This window comes from Lucilia cuprina, chromosome 2 (genome assembly GCF_022045245.1).
Source record: "Lucilia cuprina isolate Lc7/37 chromosome 2, ASM2204524v1, whole genome shotgun sequence".
In the NCBI taxonomy this organism is placed as follows: domain Eukaryota; kingdom Metazoa; phylum Arthropoda; class Insecta; order Diptera; family Calliphoridae; genus Lucilia; species Lucilia cuprina.
In genome coordinates this window covers 49,082,156-49,098,452 of record NC_060950.1, presented here as the reverse complement: position 1 = coordinate 49,098,452, position 16,297 = coordinate 49,082,156, and the positions used below count along the sequence as shown (strand labels likewise).

The 16,297-nt window shown below is 30.5% G+C and overlaps 1 protein-coding gene across 2 annotated transcripts in view; it reads left to right on the top strand.

Moving 5' to 3' along the window:
• The window catches only part of LOC111684696 (lysine-specific demethylase 6A), a 255,112-nt gene that overhangs the window by 111,486 nt on the left and 127,329 nt on the right, over positions 1–16,297 (top strand). For both annotated transcript variants that reach the window (XM_046945140.1, XM_046945141.1), the window contains 3 exons: positions 9,645–9,773; positions 9,836–10,061; positions 10,122–10,299. In XM_046945140.1, coding sequence (XP_046801096.1) covers positions 9,645–9,773; positions 9,836–10,061; positions 10,122–10,299 — 533 coding nt within the window. The remainder of the gene's footprint in view (positions 1–9,644; positions 9,774–9,835; positions 10,062–10,121; positions 10,300–16,297) is intronic.

Genomic DNA, 16,297 nt, shown 5'->3' with positions numbered 1-16,297 from the left:
AAAGAACATGCTCATTATTTTGCATTTTCTTGTTATTTATATTTATACCCTTCACCTTCGTGAGAAGGGTATATATAAGTTTGTCATTCCGTTTGTAATTTCTATAATATAATTTTCCGACCCTATAAAGTGTATATATTCTGGATCCTCATAGATAGCGGAGTCGATTAAGCCATGTCCGTATGTCTGTCCGTTGAAATCAGTTATTAGAGGACCCCAGATATTGGCGAGATCCGAAACTTTAATAATTCTGTTAGACATGCTTTCGAGAAGACCGCTATTTAAAATCAGCAAAATCGGTGTATAAATAACTGAGATATGAGGAAAAATTCGAGAAAACCTCTGAAAATTTCATGAAAAAAAGACATATGTTTTTCATGCTTTGTTAAAAATCAACAACAACACTATGAATTGGAAAAATGTGTACATGTGTGTGTGTAGATGTTTATGGTTTTATTTAGCTGTGTATTTTGTTTTGAATTATGTATTTTGTTTTTGTTTTCTTTTTGTGAATTCTGTTTGTATATTTGGATGTACGTTGGTTTTATTTCGTAGTTTATTTTGTTTTCTGTGTTTTTCGTTATGTATGTTTAGATGTCTGTTGGTTTAATTACCTTGTGTATTTTGTTTTTTTTATTTCGTTTAGCGTTGTTGTTGTTCATTTTGTTATGCTTTTGGTGTCATAATAATAATGTCGGGAAAAAATTTAAAATTTTTAAAACTAATATGTTTAAAATACACTATGGTGAAGGGTATATAAATTACTTGCTCTGGTTAAAATCTACAAAACTAGTTGTTGTGGTAGCGGCTTTAACTATACGATTTTTAATCCGGTACTGTATTTAGGTCCAAACCAAGAAATTGGTCTACTTTAATAGGGTTGGTCCATTAATCCATTGGGCTAAGTGAAGTAGGGTGGGCTGGGCAGTTGGATATGTGGTGGGTATCATGGGGACCCTGTCCACATGCTGGGCATATATTGGGACCAGTAGGCGTTGAGCCTGTTGCTCCATCTCAGTTGTGCCAAAACAATTGTTTTTCGCGCAAGGTTTTTCTCTATTTCTGCTATAGGTTGGTGACCTCCAAGAACGAAATTGATGCGGTAACCTGAAACCGCGGTATTTACGACTTCTCTATGAATGTCGTTCAAAACTGCAGTATACAAATTCCGATCTAAGGGATCCTGCACATACCTTCGTATGCCCTCCTCGTATACACGAAGGTCCTTCCTAATATACATCGGGGGAGCATCCAACTGTGTAATATTAAGATAGGAAGAACTGTGTAGACAATGACATTATGTTCCATGACTGGGAGGACCTTCGTTTCTTCGTGTAGGTGGTGCTCTGAGGATAATTGCACAAAACTAACTGTTGTTGGTGTAAAATATTCAATAAGAAAAATTATTATTGATGTCATTGAAAGCTGGAGAAATTGTGCCACCTCAGTCGGCCTTAGCCATAGGTCTATGGGAGTTAAGTTAGTGGGCCTATGTGGAAAATTAAATAGGTACACTGTGTCATGAGGGCTTTGGAGACTGGCATGGCATCGATTATTTTGGGACGTCTTTAATACTCGCCATTGTGTGTTGTTGAGACACACAATGGCGAGTCATCAATGTTAAGACCAGATGAGAAAACAGTACAATCATTTGTATTAGACCCCATCGAGACACCATGGGTGAATCAGAAAGCGAGGCAAGATAAATATTAATGAGTATGGATGACAGTACTCCTCCTTGTGGCACGCCCATTTTTATCTCGCGGTAGTTGGACTTCCGTCCTCTGAACTCAATAAACGCCTAGCTTGAGCATCTTGCAGTAATTCTTGTAGAAAAGTCCTCATTTATTGCAAACTAATACCGCGGGAATCATTCGGTTATTGGGAACACCAGCTCTCATGATGAGCATTGTTACCCTTGCAAGAGATGGGATATGACTGGTTGATAACTGGCGCCGATGCTGTTAACGGGAGAGGTATATACATGACAATTTCAAGATCTGTATCTCCAGTATATACTTATATGCTCATTACTTATAGGAATGGTCTGGATGTGGGAGAGATAGGAGGAACTGTTAGACTGTAGGGGAATAATAAGACATTTGACAAAGTTGCCTGTTGACGTTGTATGTGCTAATTGTTGTTGTAATGTAGACGAATTCCGGGGCGTTTGCACAGTACTGTTGTAAGGTGTTATATGTTTGAACTGGAGTAGGGACTGTTGGGATGGAATTATTAATACAATAGTCCGCAAGAAAGTTTTGACTCCAGTTCCAGTGTGAATGTAGATTTGTGCAACGTCTTTCCACATCTTTTGCACGTCCATTGGTGTGTGTGTGAACTGTTGTGTACAGAATGTGGTATGCGCACAGTGGATGGAGGTGTTACACTGGGAGTGGATGTACTAGGGATTGTTGGTTGTGCTCGACAACAACTTGTTATGAAGCTGAGCAGTTTTTTAGGTGACACCAGTTATTGCAGACGGTGCATCGAACTGATGTAGTGATTCGCGCGATGCGGGTATGACACACTGAGCATATCCAGACATTTGGGCCTGGGTTTTGTTCAATGCTGTCTAAAATTAATAGGATTCTGAGTTGACAATCTTTGCCTGATTTATAATCGGGTCGTAACGGAACGGAGATCAAATTGTAGTGGGAACGCATTACTAATAAGGGTTACTAAATAATCTAAATCAGAAACAAATTTTTACAGGACAATATTTAGAAATTCCAATTGATGCTAGAAACATTAGAATTTGCAGGATGCGTGGGAAGATTTATCCTTTTTCGTAATCGTTTTGAAATATAAGAACTTTCCGAACCCGAATCAATTAAAGCACGAACCTTATTGTTATTATGAACTAGCTAATACCCGGTGTGCTCCGTTACCACAATCGAAATTAAATACATAATAACCAAAAAATTATTTATTAAGTTACTAAATTATAAAATTTTTCTTAAAGATTTATTATAATTTCTTTTGATGACAATATATTTCATTTAAATTCTTAAATAATACATTAAAGATCTATTTATTTCTTATACAGTAGTTTTCCGATTTAACGACCATTCAATTCTACGAACATCGCATTTAACGAACAAGCTAATTTTTCCTATTGACTACCTTAAATAACGAACAAAGCTTGTTTTTTGTACTCTGTTTAACGAACTAATATAAATATTATTATTTAAATTAAGATAAAGTACATTTATCAAAAATAACAAATAACCTAAGTTGTAGCAAGCGGTGCTTTTATACCCAAAACTGTAACTCATTCTGGGTTCTTATTAAATTTTAGTTCGATGTATCTATGTCCGTCCTTCAGATAATGACTTTAACGCTCAATACTCGCTTAACAATACGAGTACGCCGAGTACTAACCGATATCTCTAACAAATTTAATGGGAATCGGTCCATAATTGACCTTACCTTCCATATCAGGCCCCCTTAAGAAAATTACATCAACGCTCATTACTCGCTTAAAAATACGAGTATAGAGATGAACTTCGAGAAATAACTTTAAAGCTCATGACAGAATTAAAAATACAGCGATTAAATTCGACACAAATATGGTTTGAAGGTGGGTATATAAGATTCGGAATTTTGTGTTTTGTGCTATTTTTATTAAAAAAGAATTAATTTTTATAAAATACATTTAAAAAATATTTTATGTACCTATTTTTAATTATTTTCCTACCAAAAACCCACGTTTTACTTAGTACTGCATATAACGAACTTTTCAATTTTACGAACAGGCCTGACAACATATGGGTTCGTTAAATCGGAAAATTACTGTACTTGTTTAAATTTAATATATACCTTTATTCTTAAAAAATAATTCATATTCTTATACCTTGAGATATACAATATTTTTTGTTTTACACTCTAGTATAAATAAAAAACCCACAGATTAACAATATGTTACATATGAGTGATGCGAAGCAAATTATTGCAAGTTTGCCTATATCTATCTATCTATCTATCTATCTATCTATCTATCTATCTATCTATCTATCTATCTATCTATCTATCTATCTATCTATCTATCTATCTATCTATCTATCTATCTATCTATCTATCTATCTATCTATCTATCTATCTATCTATCTATCTATCTATCTATCTATCTATCTATCTATCTATCTATCTATCTATCTATCTATCTATCTATCTATCTATCTATCTATCTATCTATCTATCTATCTATCTTTTCCAGATGAAAGTCCGCCATTTATCCTCCAAATTGACCAGATGAATATTGAAGTAATTTATGCAAAATTTGATGAATCAAGTTCTATATTTTCCTGGACAAACAATATTTTGTATTTTATTCATATAGGAGATGTCAAGTACTTATTAAAAGTTCGCTCGTTATACTCTAACCCCCTTATTTAAAAAACAAAATTTTTTATTTATAAAAGGTTTATAAACAAAATTTACATACAAAATCTAATTTATAAACCATTTATTTGTTCAGATGAATGTCAATATTTTTTCAAGTAAAATTTAAAGATTTAAAATCTAATAGATTCTCAGACATACGAATTTTTCTATTTTATTTACATAAGGGCTTCAAGCCTTCATGGGTAGTCCGCCAATTTATTACCCAAAATGTTTACATGGAATTTTTGTATTTAATTTTTATGGGAGGTGCCACGGCCCCCTAACGATAGCAATCCCACATTTTATCCTAAACATTCATATTGACACTAAAGTGGCCCGACAAAATTTGAGGACTTTTATTATATCAAGATAAACGAATTTTTGTATTTAATTAATATGGGAGGTGTCGCTTCCCTCATGGGCAGTCCGCCAATTTATTATCCGAACTGTTAACATTATTGTTAAAGTTATTCGTGGAAAAATTTAAGATTCTAACTGTAATAGTTTCCAAGATTAACGAATTTTTGTATTTAATTTATATGAGAGGTGCCACGCCCCCTAACGCTAGTCCGCCCACTTTACTGTTTCATAGAAATAATAAGTTTTTCAACCCCAGAATTTTCTGAATGTTGTAAATGAAGTATTGAGTGATGTCGATTATTGCATATACATATAAAAATTATTATTTATTTTGCAAATTCTGGTAGTACCTAAGGTCCTCGAAAGGCAATTAGTGCAGAAATTATGCTCATTCACTGTAGATATTCTGTCAGATTTTAGATTTTAAAACGACAATTGCGCAAGTAGTGAGACTGATTAGGTCATAAAATAGAAAAAAATTCCACAGTAGTGGAGTTTGTACCTTAAATTTCCTAAAGACATTGCAAATTCAGAATTCTTTTTTTCAGAAAATTATCTAAATCTTTTCATTTAAATAAACTAGATGTGTCCTTAACGACCTGTTCACATAATATAATTGTAGGACTAGATAGACATTGAATATACTGTAGGCAGATTATAGATAGAAAGTGCCATAAGAAAACCATCAATACCGCTTTGTAAGGTTTTGAGTGCTATGATCAATTCCTTGTCAAAGGCATGAAGACTTAATAAAATCTATAGTTGGTTATGCGGTAAGTAAATCCCTAAAAGCAGGCCAAGAAGCATAATACCCTCCAAAAGAGTCGATATCGGAAGGAGGGAGCGTCAGATTATGGTCTGAGTTGCCGGAATTCCCTGAAATAGATCCTACACACTCAAAGTATTTATCAGATATGGCTTGATACTTTTCCGCTACCACTTCAAATTCACTAGACTCTAAGTGTGAAGACATACTTCGTATACGTCGCATTAACTTTGTGCCAAAGTCTTACTAACTTTTGTCTCCGAATCTCCAACTTAAAAAAGTTATGCAACTCATTATCTATATTATCAAACCCTGCCTGTCGGTATGCAGCGAGGTCATCCGATGCTCTAATAAATGCATTTAGTGGCCTGGCCGACATTATTTTTCTTGTAATAAAATAATGAAATTAATAACTCGATATTAAACTACAAATGTATATCAACAAACATGATAAAAGTCAATCAGACTGACCACAATGTGCCCAATACAAGGGAAAAACAGGAATGCACCGTATATGTATTTTGTTGCTAGAATTTACAGATCTAAATCTGTAAGAAATAAACGTACAGAAGAAAACGTAAAAAACTAATTTATATTTATAACAAAATAGAATCAAAAAAATTTAAAATTTTCTGATATAAATTAAAGTTAAAATTAGTAAAAAATATCCACAAATACAAGAATTTAAACAAATTTGAAAAATCACAAAAGATATATGTGAATGTTCGCGATACAACAGAATTTTTTATCACTTGCTCATAATTGAAATATATTTACGTACCTTATTTCGTAGAAATAAATTTATCTTCGGTGGACTGTTGTTTGTTTTCCAAAGAGTGGAGATAGAGTGAAGATGCTATGTGTGTGTGAAGTTAAATTCGAATTTAACTAGCAAAGACACAAACCAGATTTGTTAACAGTGCTCATTTTGCAGCTAACAGAGCGGTGTTAATCAGTTAACAGAATACTATAATTGAATTAGAAGATCGAAAACTGACCATTTTGGAAGCAGGATGAAGGTTCCACACATCCAACTATATGGAAATGGTGGTCCAAAGGCTACTTAATGGAACTGTGCGTGAAATATATGTGTATTCATAGTAAACATACTTAAACATTGAACTTTGTTTACCAATATTCTGGACAGGATTACTGGAACTGAGTGAAAGTTACACATGTCCTAGTATATGTAAATGGTAGTCCTAGGGATATGTCATGGATCCGCATTAGTGGAATATCTGAAATAATCTTGGATTGCCTTATTTAATTAACCTTTTTTTGAAAAATTCTTTAGATGATTAGTGGAACTGGGTGGAAGTTACACATATATCACTATATGGAAATTTTAGTCTAAGGGGTACCTAATGGAACTATGTAAGTTAGATATCTGAAATAATCATGGGACTCCCACAGAATAAAATTTAGTTTTCTTAAAAAAATAGTACATTTTTTGAAAATTTCTGGAGAGGATAAATGGAACTGAGTGGAAGTTACATATATCCCACTATATGGAAAATTTAGTTTAAGGGATACCTTATGGAACTATGTAGGTAAAATATCTGAAATATTCGTGGGACTCCCACAGACAAAAATTTGATTTTGTCTGAATAATAGTACATTTTTTGAATATTTCTGGAGAGGATTAATGGAACTGAGTGGAAGTTACATATATCCCACTATATGGAAATGTTAGTCTAAGAAGTACCTAATGGAATTATTTGGGTCAAATATCTGAAATAATCGTGGGACTCCCACAGAATAAAATTTAGTTTTCTTTAAAAAATAGTACATTTTTTGAAAATTTCTGGAGAGGATTAATGGAACTGAGTGGAAGTTACATATATCCCACTATACGCAAATTTTAGTCTAAGAGGTACCTAATGGAACTATATTGGTTAAATATCTGAAATAATAGTGGGACTCCCACAGAATAAAATTTGATTTTGTCTGAAAAATATTACATTTTTTTAAAATTTCTGGAGAGGATAAATGGAACTGAGTGGAAGTTACATATATCTCACTGTATGGACATTTTAGTCTACGGGGTACCTAATGGAACTATGTAAGTTAGATATCTGAAATAATCGTGGGACTCCCACAGAATAAAATTTGATTTTGTGGGAGTCCCACGATTATTTCAGATATTTTACCTACATAGTTTCATAAGGTATCCCTTAAACTAAATTTTCCATATAGTGGGATATATGTAACTTCCACTCAGTTCCATTAATCCTCTCCAGAAATATTCAAAAAATGTACTATTTTTCAGACAAAATAAAATTTTATTCTGTGGGAGTCCCACGATTATTTCAGATATTTAACCTATATAGTTCCATTAGGTACCTCTTAGACTAAAATTTGCATATAGTGGAATATATGTAACTTCCACTCAGTTCCATTAATCGTCTCCAGAAATTTTCAAAAAATGTACTATATTTTAAAGAAAACTAAATTTTATTCTGTGGGAGTCCCACGATTATTTCAGATATCTAACTTACATAGTTCCATTAGGTACCCCTTAGACTAAAATTTCCATATAGTGATATATGTGTAACTTCCACCCAGTTCCACTAATCCTCTAAAGAATTTTTCATAAAAAAGTTAATTAAATAAGGCAATCCAAGATTATTTCAGATATTCTACTAATATGCGGATCCATGACATATACCTAGGACTACCATTTACATATACTAGGACATGTGTAACTTTCACTCAGTTCCAGTAATCCTGTCCAGAATATTGGTAAACAAAGTTCTGGATTTAAAAATTAAAATTTTGTTAATTCGAAAGAGCTCGGTCTCTTTTTAGTTATACCTAGGACTACCATTTACATATACTAGGACATGTGTAACTTTCACTCAGTTCCAGTAATCCTGTCCAGAATATTGGTAAACAAAGTTCAATGTTTAAGTATGTTTACTATGAATACAGATATATTTCACGCACAGTTCCATTAGGTATGTGTGGAACCTTTATCCTGCTTCCAAAATGGTCAGTTTTTGATCTTCTAATTCAATTATAGTATTCTGTTAACTGATTAACACCGCTCTGTTAGCTGCAAAATGAGCACTGTTAACAAATCTGGTTTGTGTCTTTGCTAGTTAAATTCGAATTTAACTTCACACACACAAAAAGTGCTATACAAAGTACTAAGTATCGGTTCATAATGGACAATTCTCACATATGAAGTACCCTTTCCCTACTTTTACGATCATGAAAACCAGTTCTTGGTTATAAAAATAGCTTTATAAGATTTATAAAAATTATTTAACTTTTCTCACAGTTCCAGTAATACGCAGATAATAATACTATCAAAGATAACATGTTTTCTTACGAAAGTGCTTTTGGTAAGAATTGGAAGAATTTGAATTAAACTTCCATCTAGACTCAAGATATCTTAAGATCACCCTAAATCGTCTTGTTTATAAGCTTAAGGAAATATCTTTTCCACTTAATTTCAAATTCTTTCTCAGTTATTTTTATCTTTCCTGACTATCTTTAATCTCTTTCTCTCATCTTTAAAGACTTTCTATGTATGAAATTAATAATTATAAATTGTTAGTCAAAGCAAACATATATAGGTAAACTAATAGGTTCGATTGCAAAGCATAATTCTCTAAATAAATAAAAATAAAAAGTTGTACAAAAATGATTGGATTTAAAAATTAAAATTTTGTTAATTCGAAAGAGCTCGGTCTCTTTTTAGTTATGTAAGAGTCAGCGTAGCCCACATTCATATTATTTTTTATAACCTTCACCATTTTGTTTGACACTATTGGTCCTACACGCAATTAAAGTACACTAATTGAATCACTTTCTTTAGCTATGTCCGTCTGTCCGAATGCTATTGAAAGTAGTTGAAATCGGTGCATTATTTCGCCAAGCCCCCATCGAACCGCACCCTCAGTTTTATGGCCAAAAATAATTAAAAATATTACGGAATTAAGGAAAAACCAAAATAAATGCGTAATTTTTAAAAAATAATTCACATTTTTAACATACTGACTGGTGTAGGGTATCATATGGTCGTCATGTCCGTCTATATATAGCACAACCGTGACGGAATATATTTGTTTTATTTCATTCATGTATTCCTGCATACATTAATATTTTATTATATATCTTTATTTAGTTCGTTTCCATATTGCACATCTATATGAAGTTCAACGCAAATATAAATTTGCCAAAGAGGCGTATGAACAATTACTTAATGAGAAAGAGCTGACGTTGGATTTAAAAGCAGTAATTTACAGGCAACTTGGTAATGAGTAGAATTTTTGTTTAAAACCAAACTTATTTTAATTAATATATATATTTTTTAAGGTTGGATGTATCATTGTTCTGAATATTTTGGCGATAAAAGACAGCGAGAATCTTATGCAATTTTGTGTTTACAAAAAGCTATTGAAGCCAATCCTAAATCCGGACAATCGTTATACTTGTTAGGGAGATGTTATGCTGGAATAAATAAAGTACACGATGCTTTCATAGCTTACAGAAATTCTGTCGAAAAAAGTGAAGGAAATGCTGATACATGGTGTTCTATAGGGTATATATCTCAATCTTTGTTTATAATGTAAATTTCTAAGCTATTTGCAATTATTTGTAGAGTTTTATATCAGCAACAAAATCAACCAACCGATGCACTACAGGCCTATATTTGCGCTGTTCAACTTGATAAAGACCACAAGGCTGCTTGGACAAATTTGGGTATACTATATGAAAGTTGTGGACAACCAAAGGATGCTTTTGCGTGCTATTTAAATGCTGTAAAAAGTTCTCAAAAGGTATTTTTGTTTGTTTTGTATTGTTACATTGTGTAGTTGATGGATTATAATAAATATGAGTCAGTGATACAAATTCCATAAAAAAATTATACCCATTAGTTCATAATTTCGCAAATTATAATTATAAGATTATAGAGGCATTTCTCTACTGTATAGTACAGTTTTACATTGTGCAAGTCTTGCACATTTTTATTGTGCGAGACATTTATTTTCTTTATATTTATAAAATTCTCCGATCCCATTACATGAAAATGATGCCAGAACTACAATATTACTTCCTCCGATGTAAATATTCATTACATTATAACTATATCTGCACTACTGCCATAGATTATATATATATATATATATATATATATATATATATATATATATATATATATATATATATATATATATATATATATATATATATATATATATATATATATATATATATATATATATATATATATATATATATATATATATATATATATATATATATATATATATATATATATATATATATATATATATATATATATATATATATATATATATATATATATATTATATATATATATATATATATATATATATATATATATGGGGTGTTCTGGGACAGTGCGAAAATAGCTGATGAGGGTGTTCTGGGAAATTCTTAAACTGAACCTTGACCCCCAACGAGGTAGGGACGGCGGTAGACTTTTCAATAGAGTGAATTCAGCGATTCTGGAACTTCTACAGGTCGGCAATCCGGACCTTCCAACTCAAGACTGGAAGGTTGTCAGGGTTTTTCAAACTGTAGCAGCTCCAGAAGGATTGTTGTGATCCTGAACCAGGAGTCACTGGCGCCGCTTCGTGAGAGACAAGGGAAGGTCTACTACGGTTTCGAGTCGATCTTCCTTCGTGTCTACCAGGGCGACGACAAGGGACTATTGGAAAAGGATGAACCCGATCCTGAGCAATTATCTGCGTATATGTCTTGCGACGAGACTGATCTTTCGCTGAGTCAATCATAGTGTTGTGAATAGACAAAGAAGGAGATGGTGAGAGCAACTCAAATCAATCTCCACTACTCCAAAACGAATCGGCGTAAGTGGGAGGAGCTCTTGATCTCTTTTTAGAACTTAAAAACAGATACGTAAATAGACAGAGAACATTAATACAGTTTAATGAATTCATAAAGGCCACAAGGGATGATCATTTATATATCTTTTCAAAACTAAAGCCAAAACTATCATCTGGTATTGATAATATACCGAATATAATTATAAAGAACATTTCAAATATTTTATTAGTATTTGACATTGTTTAATAATATGGTTAATAATGCATACTTTCCAGAATCTTGGTAACATGCTAAGATAGTCATAATTCCAAAAAAGAGAAAGGATAACTCCGACCCAAAAAGCGATTAGTTTACTACCAAACATTAGTAAAGTATTTGAAATATGCACTAATAATATTATAATAAGGAATTGTGAAAAGTTAGGCCTATTATGTAAAAAACAATTTGGATTCAAATTCAGGCACTCTACTGTACATGCTATCAATTTACTGGTCTCAAACGTAACTTGGAACTTAAACAAAAAATATTGCACTAGTGCTTTCCTTATCGATTTCGAAAAGGCATTTGATAATATATGGTTTCCCGGCCTAATTTATAAGTTGCCGAATTACAACTTTCCCACCCATATACACCATTTTCAACAGTAATACAGAAAAATGAGATTTTCCATTTGAAATTTAGAAAATTCCAATTGAAAATGGGATTTTTCACTTAACATTTAGAAAAGATCAATTGAAAATGAGAATTTTCATTTATAATTTAGAAAACATCAATTGAAATTGAGATATTCCATTTGAAATTCAGAAAAGAACAGTTAAAAATTAGATTTTTTATTTGAAATTCGGAATACAACTGAAAATGAGATTTTTCATTTGAAATTCAGAAAATTCCAATTGAAAATGAGATTTTTTATTTGAAATTTAAAAAAATCAATTGAAAATAATATTTCTCATTTGAAATCCAAAAAATCGTATGTGTTTATTTTATTCAACCTTAATTTAAAATTAATTGCAATGAAAAATCTCATTTTCAATTGAATTTTTCTAAATTTCAAATGAAAAATCTAATTTTAAATTGGAATTTTCTGAATTTCAAATGGAAAATCTCATTTTCAACTGTTGTATTCTCGAATTTCAAATAAAAAATCTTATTTTCAATTGATGTTTTCTCAATTTAAATTGAAAATTCTCATTTTTAATTGGTCTTTTTGAAATTTCAAATGAAAAATTCCATTTTCAAATGTTCTTCTCTGAATTTCAAAAGTAAAATCTGAATTTCAATTGATATTTTCTGAATTGAAATGAAAAGTTCTCATTTTCAATTGAAAAAGGTGTAGTATTTCTGCTATATGAAATGTTGACTGATAAGAAATTTGTTATTTATATAAAATAACAGGTAATTTGAATACATATAACTTAATAGTATTCAAATGAGAACTAAAGTAACCAAAATATTAACATTGTTGATATATAAATCCTAAAATGTTTTGATGTTAAAAATTTAATAATATTAAGTTTGGAGATTAAATTTTTTCTAAGTTGAAGGAGGTGCTCTATAAAGGAACAATTTTTCTCTATAATTACTCCTAAAATCTAAATAACTTTAATACAGGCCTGTCACGAAATTCCATTCCTATCGAAAGTGTAATTAACTTTCCGAATTTTCTTTTCAAAAACGGAAAATGGCATATTTTTGAGAATAAAACCATTTCACATATTTAACGTGAAATTGACAATAGTTTAAAGATAAGTTTAAGTTTAGTGTTTTTTTATGTATATATATGCTTGATAGTTAGTTTTTAAGTGTGTTTAGTGAATATTACATCAGCTTATATTTTTTTTGTTTAATTTATTATTGAGCTGAGTTGGTTGAAGGCTAGTATAAAGAGAACTACTGATAAAGGTAAGCCTTTATGGAATGCCGTTGTGCGTGGTTATGTGGAAGAGTTTAGTTTATTGATTCTAACTCTAAATTTGCAGTTATTTTAAACACATTTAATAAAAGAATCTTTTAATTGTTGAAGTATTACAACAAATTTAAATTTTGCTACGGGTTTGACTTTATATCAAAAGTTTTTCAAATGACTGAAAATCAATTCATATCTAACATAAAACGATATGTTTTGAGGATTAATCAAGTGTTCTAATTCAGCAGTTTTTAAGAGTTTTTTTTTACTAGTTGGTAGCCTTTTTCTTCCCACTACACAGATGTAAACAAATCGGGGTTGTTGTAATTTTAAAATCCGATACAAATTCATATAACTCTTTAACAAAAACAAACAATTAATTGATGTTTTTGTAATCAATTCATTTATTAATCAATAAAAGCAAAAATAACTATAAAGTAATATATTTATTTTTAAAATAATTTTTGGTCGGGATATACAATTCCCATTTAATTTAATTTTTTTAAAAAATAACTTTTTACTGATTACAATAAAATACTTCTCAAGTATTTGCATATTTTCGAAAAAGTACCTAGACTACAAATAATTACCCATTAAGTTTGAATTACCCACTTGCCTTTTTCACCTTCTAGTCCAATTTTCGTGTATATCTTTATATAATTTGTAAGATCATTTAGCGATGTCTGTGAGTCAGTCTTTTTGTTGAAAACCGGATAGGTTCCGAACGTTATGAGCTAGAGTGATGAAATTCTCTAAAAATGCTTATTGATAACAAATATTGTTTTCTGTTAATAATAGACAAAATCGGTTCATGATTTCACTTAGCCCCCATACAAGTATCTCCCGTATTATAGATAAAACATTAATAAATATGTTGTTTATGTAGCCTTCATACATATATGGACCCTGTAAGACAATGATTTTATGACCATAACTGTCTTAAAAAATGTCAGTATAGCAACGAAATTTGATGTATTATGATGTTTTAGGATTGTTTCTTATTCCCCTCATACAGAAAATAAGTTTACAGCTAATAATAAATCTTTCAAAAATTTAGAAAGTATGATGAAATTCTACAAAAAAAATTTGTTTTTAAAACTAATCACGCGTTTAAATTCTATAGACCTCGGTCCACAATTGAACAAATCCCTCATTAAAGGCCATATTCTGAAAATCACCCTGATATCCACATTAATATTCATGCATGGTACTACAGTTCGCCTTATATCGAATAAATAAGTAAATTCTTGGACTATTGATTTATTAAGAGTCCATATACATTTCCGCATTCCGAAATCCACAAATTTACAACGAAATATTAGAGTTGGTTACATGGTAATAATATTAATGCGATATAATTAAAATGAACTAAATTCGTAAAAAGTTACAGAAATTATAAATTTTAGCACATAAATTGTAATCGCATAGTGATAATTACAAGAATTTATTACAATTATTTAATAATATGTGGCATTTCATTCTCAAACAAATTTAATACGTTAATTTGTTAAATTTTTGTTTTATAAATTTAATATATTTTAAAAGAAAATTTAGACGTAACCGACACCTTGCTGTTACAAAATTCATTAACAGAAAATAAATGTGTACTTACGTCTTTTTCTTGTTAAGTTGAAACCATTGAAATTTTCAGAGATGATGCTAATAGACCTAAATTATCGATTTCTATAAAAAACGAAAAGCGAAAATCAAGTCGCTTACGTCCATTTTGCAAGAAGGGCTCGATGTATATTAGGATTAGGATTTATTTATGTGTATCGATTAGCATTAATAAATTGTTTTTGTTTTCGAAGGTAGGGAAGTTTTTTTGCAAAAAGGTCATGGTGAAAAATTTAAATTTTAAAATTTAAACTTAAATATTTTTGCTTATATGAGAATAAATTCGACCCATATTTCTTAATATTACAGGGTCCATAAATATTTCACATTCAAAATTATGAACAAAGACACAGGACTCTGTATTTGAAACTAAATTTGTGTTTTAGTTAATTTTTTTATTAAAATATATATTTCGTTCGGTACCGAACATCGGTAAATTTGAAAGTCCGTCCGAACCCGAACTTTGTTCGGTTTTCAAAGTTCGGTGAACACGAACATTTTTCTTAAATGAAAAACGCATTTATGATTAAAAAGTAATAAATTTATAACACTTAAAAACAAAATATGAACATCCGTAAGATTTTTTGAAGAGGGTCTTTAATAAGCAATTGAGTCAATTATCAACTAAATCCGAATTCCAGAGAGTGATAAATTTCTAATAACAATCCATTTTTTATCTTAATTCTTTTTTTTTTGGTATTTAAACGATTTATTTATTGATAATGAAATAATTCTTTGTAGGAGCACACAGAGGTTGTGGTTAAATTATGATTGTAGTCTAAACATAGGATCGTTATTGTTACAATTTTAAAATATCGTATTTTAATGCATTTAAAGTTTGTTGCGTTGCTCTCTTAGTGGAAACTGCAAATTCAATGCACTACCCCCAACTCTGATCTGAACAATGATTTTTAGATATTTCATTTATATTGTACCATCAACCTTTTTTATTTTGAACACAAATATACATTTGTAACGTCATTGCTCTACGTTCTTTGGGTTCTGATCAATGAGTTACTATTGTCTGAAAAACCTGAATATCTCATTGGGTTTTGATGTTAACACCCATAATTATTGCCCTCCCTTTTGGTAAATATACCACCATGATTATATTTTAATTATTTAAAATATAATCCCTAATTAATAAACTTACTTTGCTGCAATTCTAATCCATCTATCCTACTTCATCTCCACAACTCAAATAAAAAGATCTAATGCACCATATTTTCTTTTAAATATTCAAAATTAACAGACAATTCATTTATTTAATTTAAATCAAAATAACTAAAAATTAATATACAAAACTTATTAAAGATCAAAGTTGTTTCCATATTTATCTTATAATAACTAAAGGTACGTCACACCTATCAAATATATGACGTTTTTTTGTCAAATATTTGTTTGCTGTAATGTGAACACAA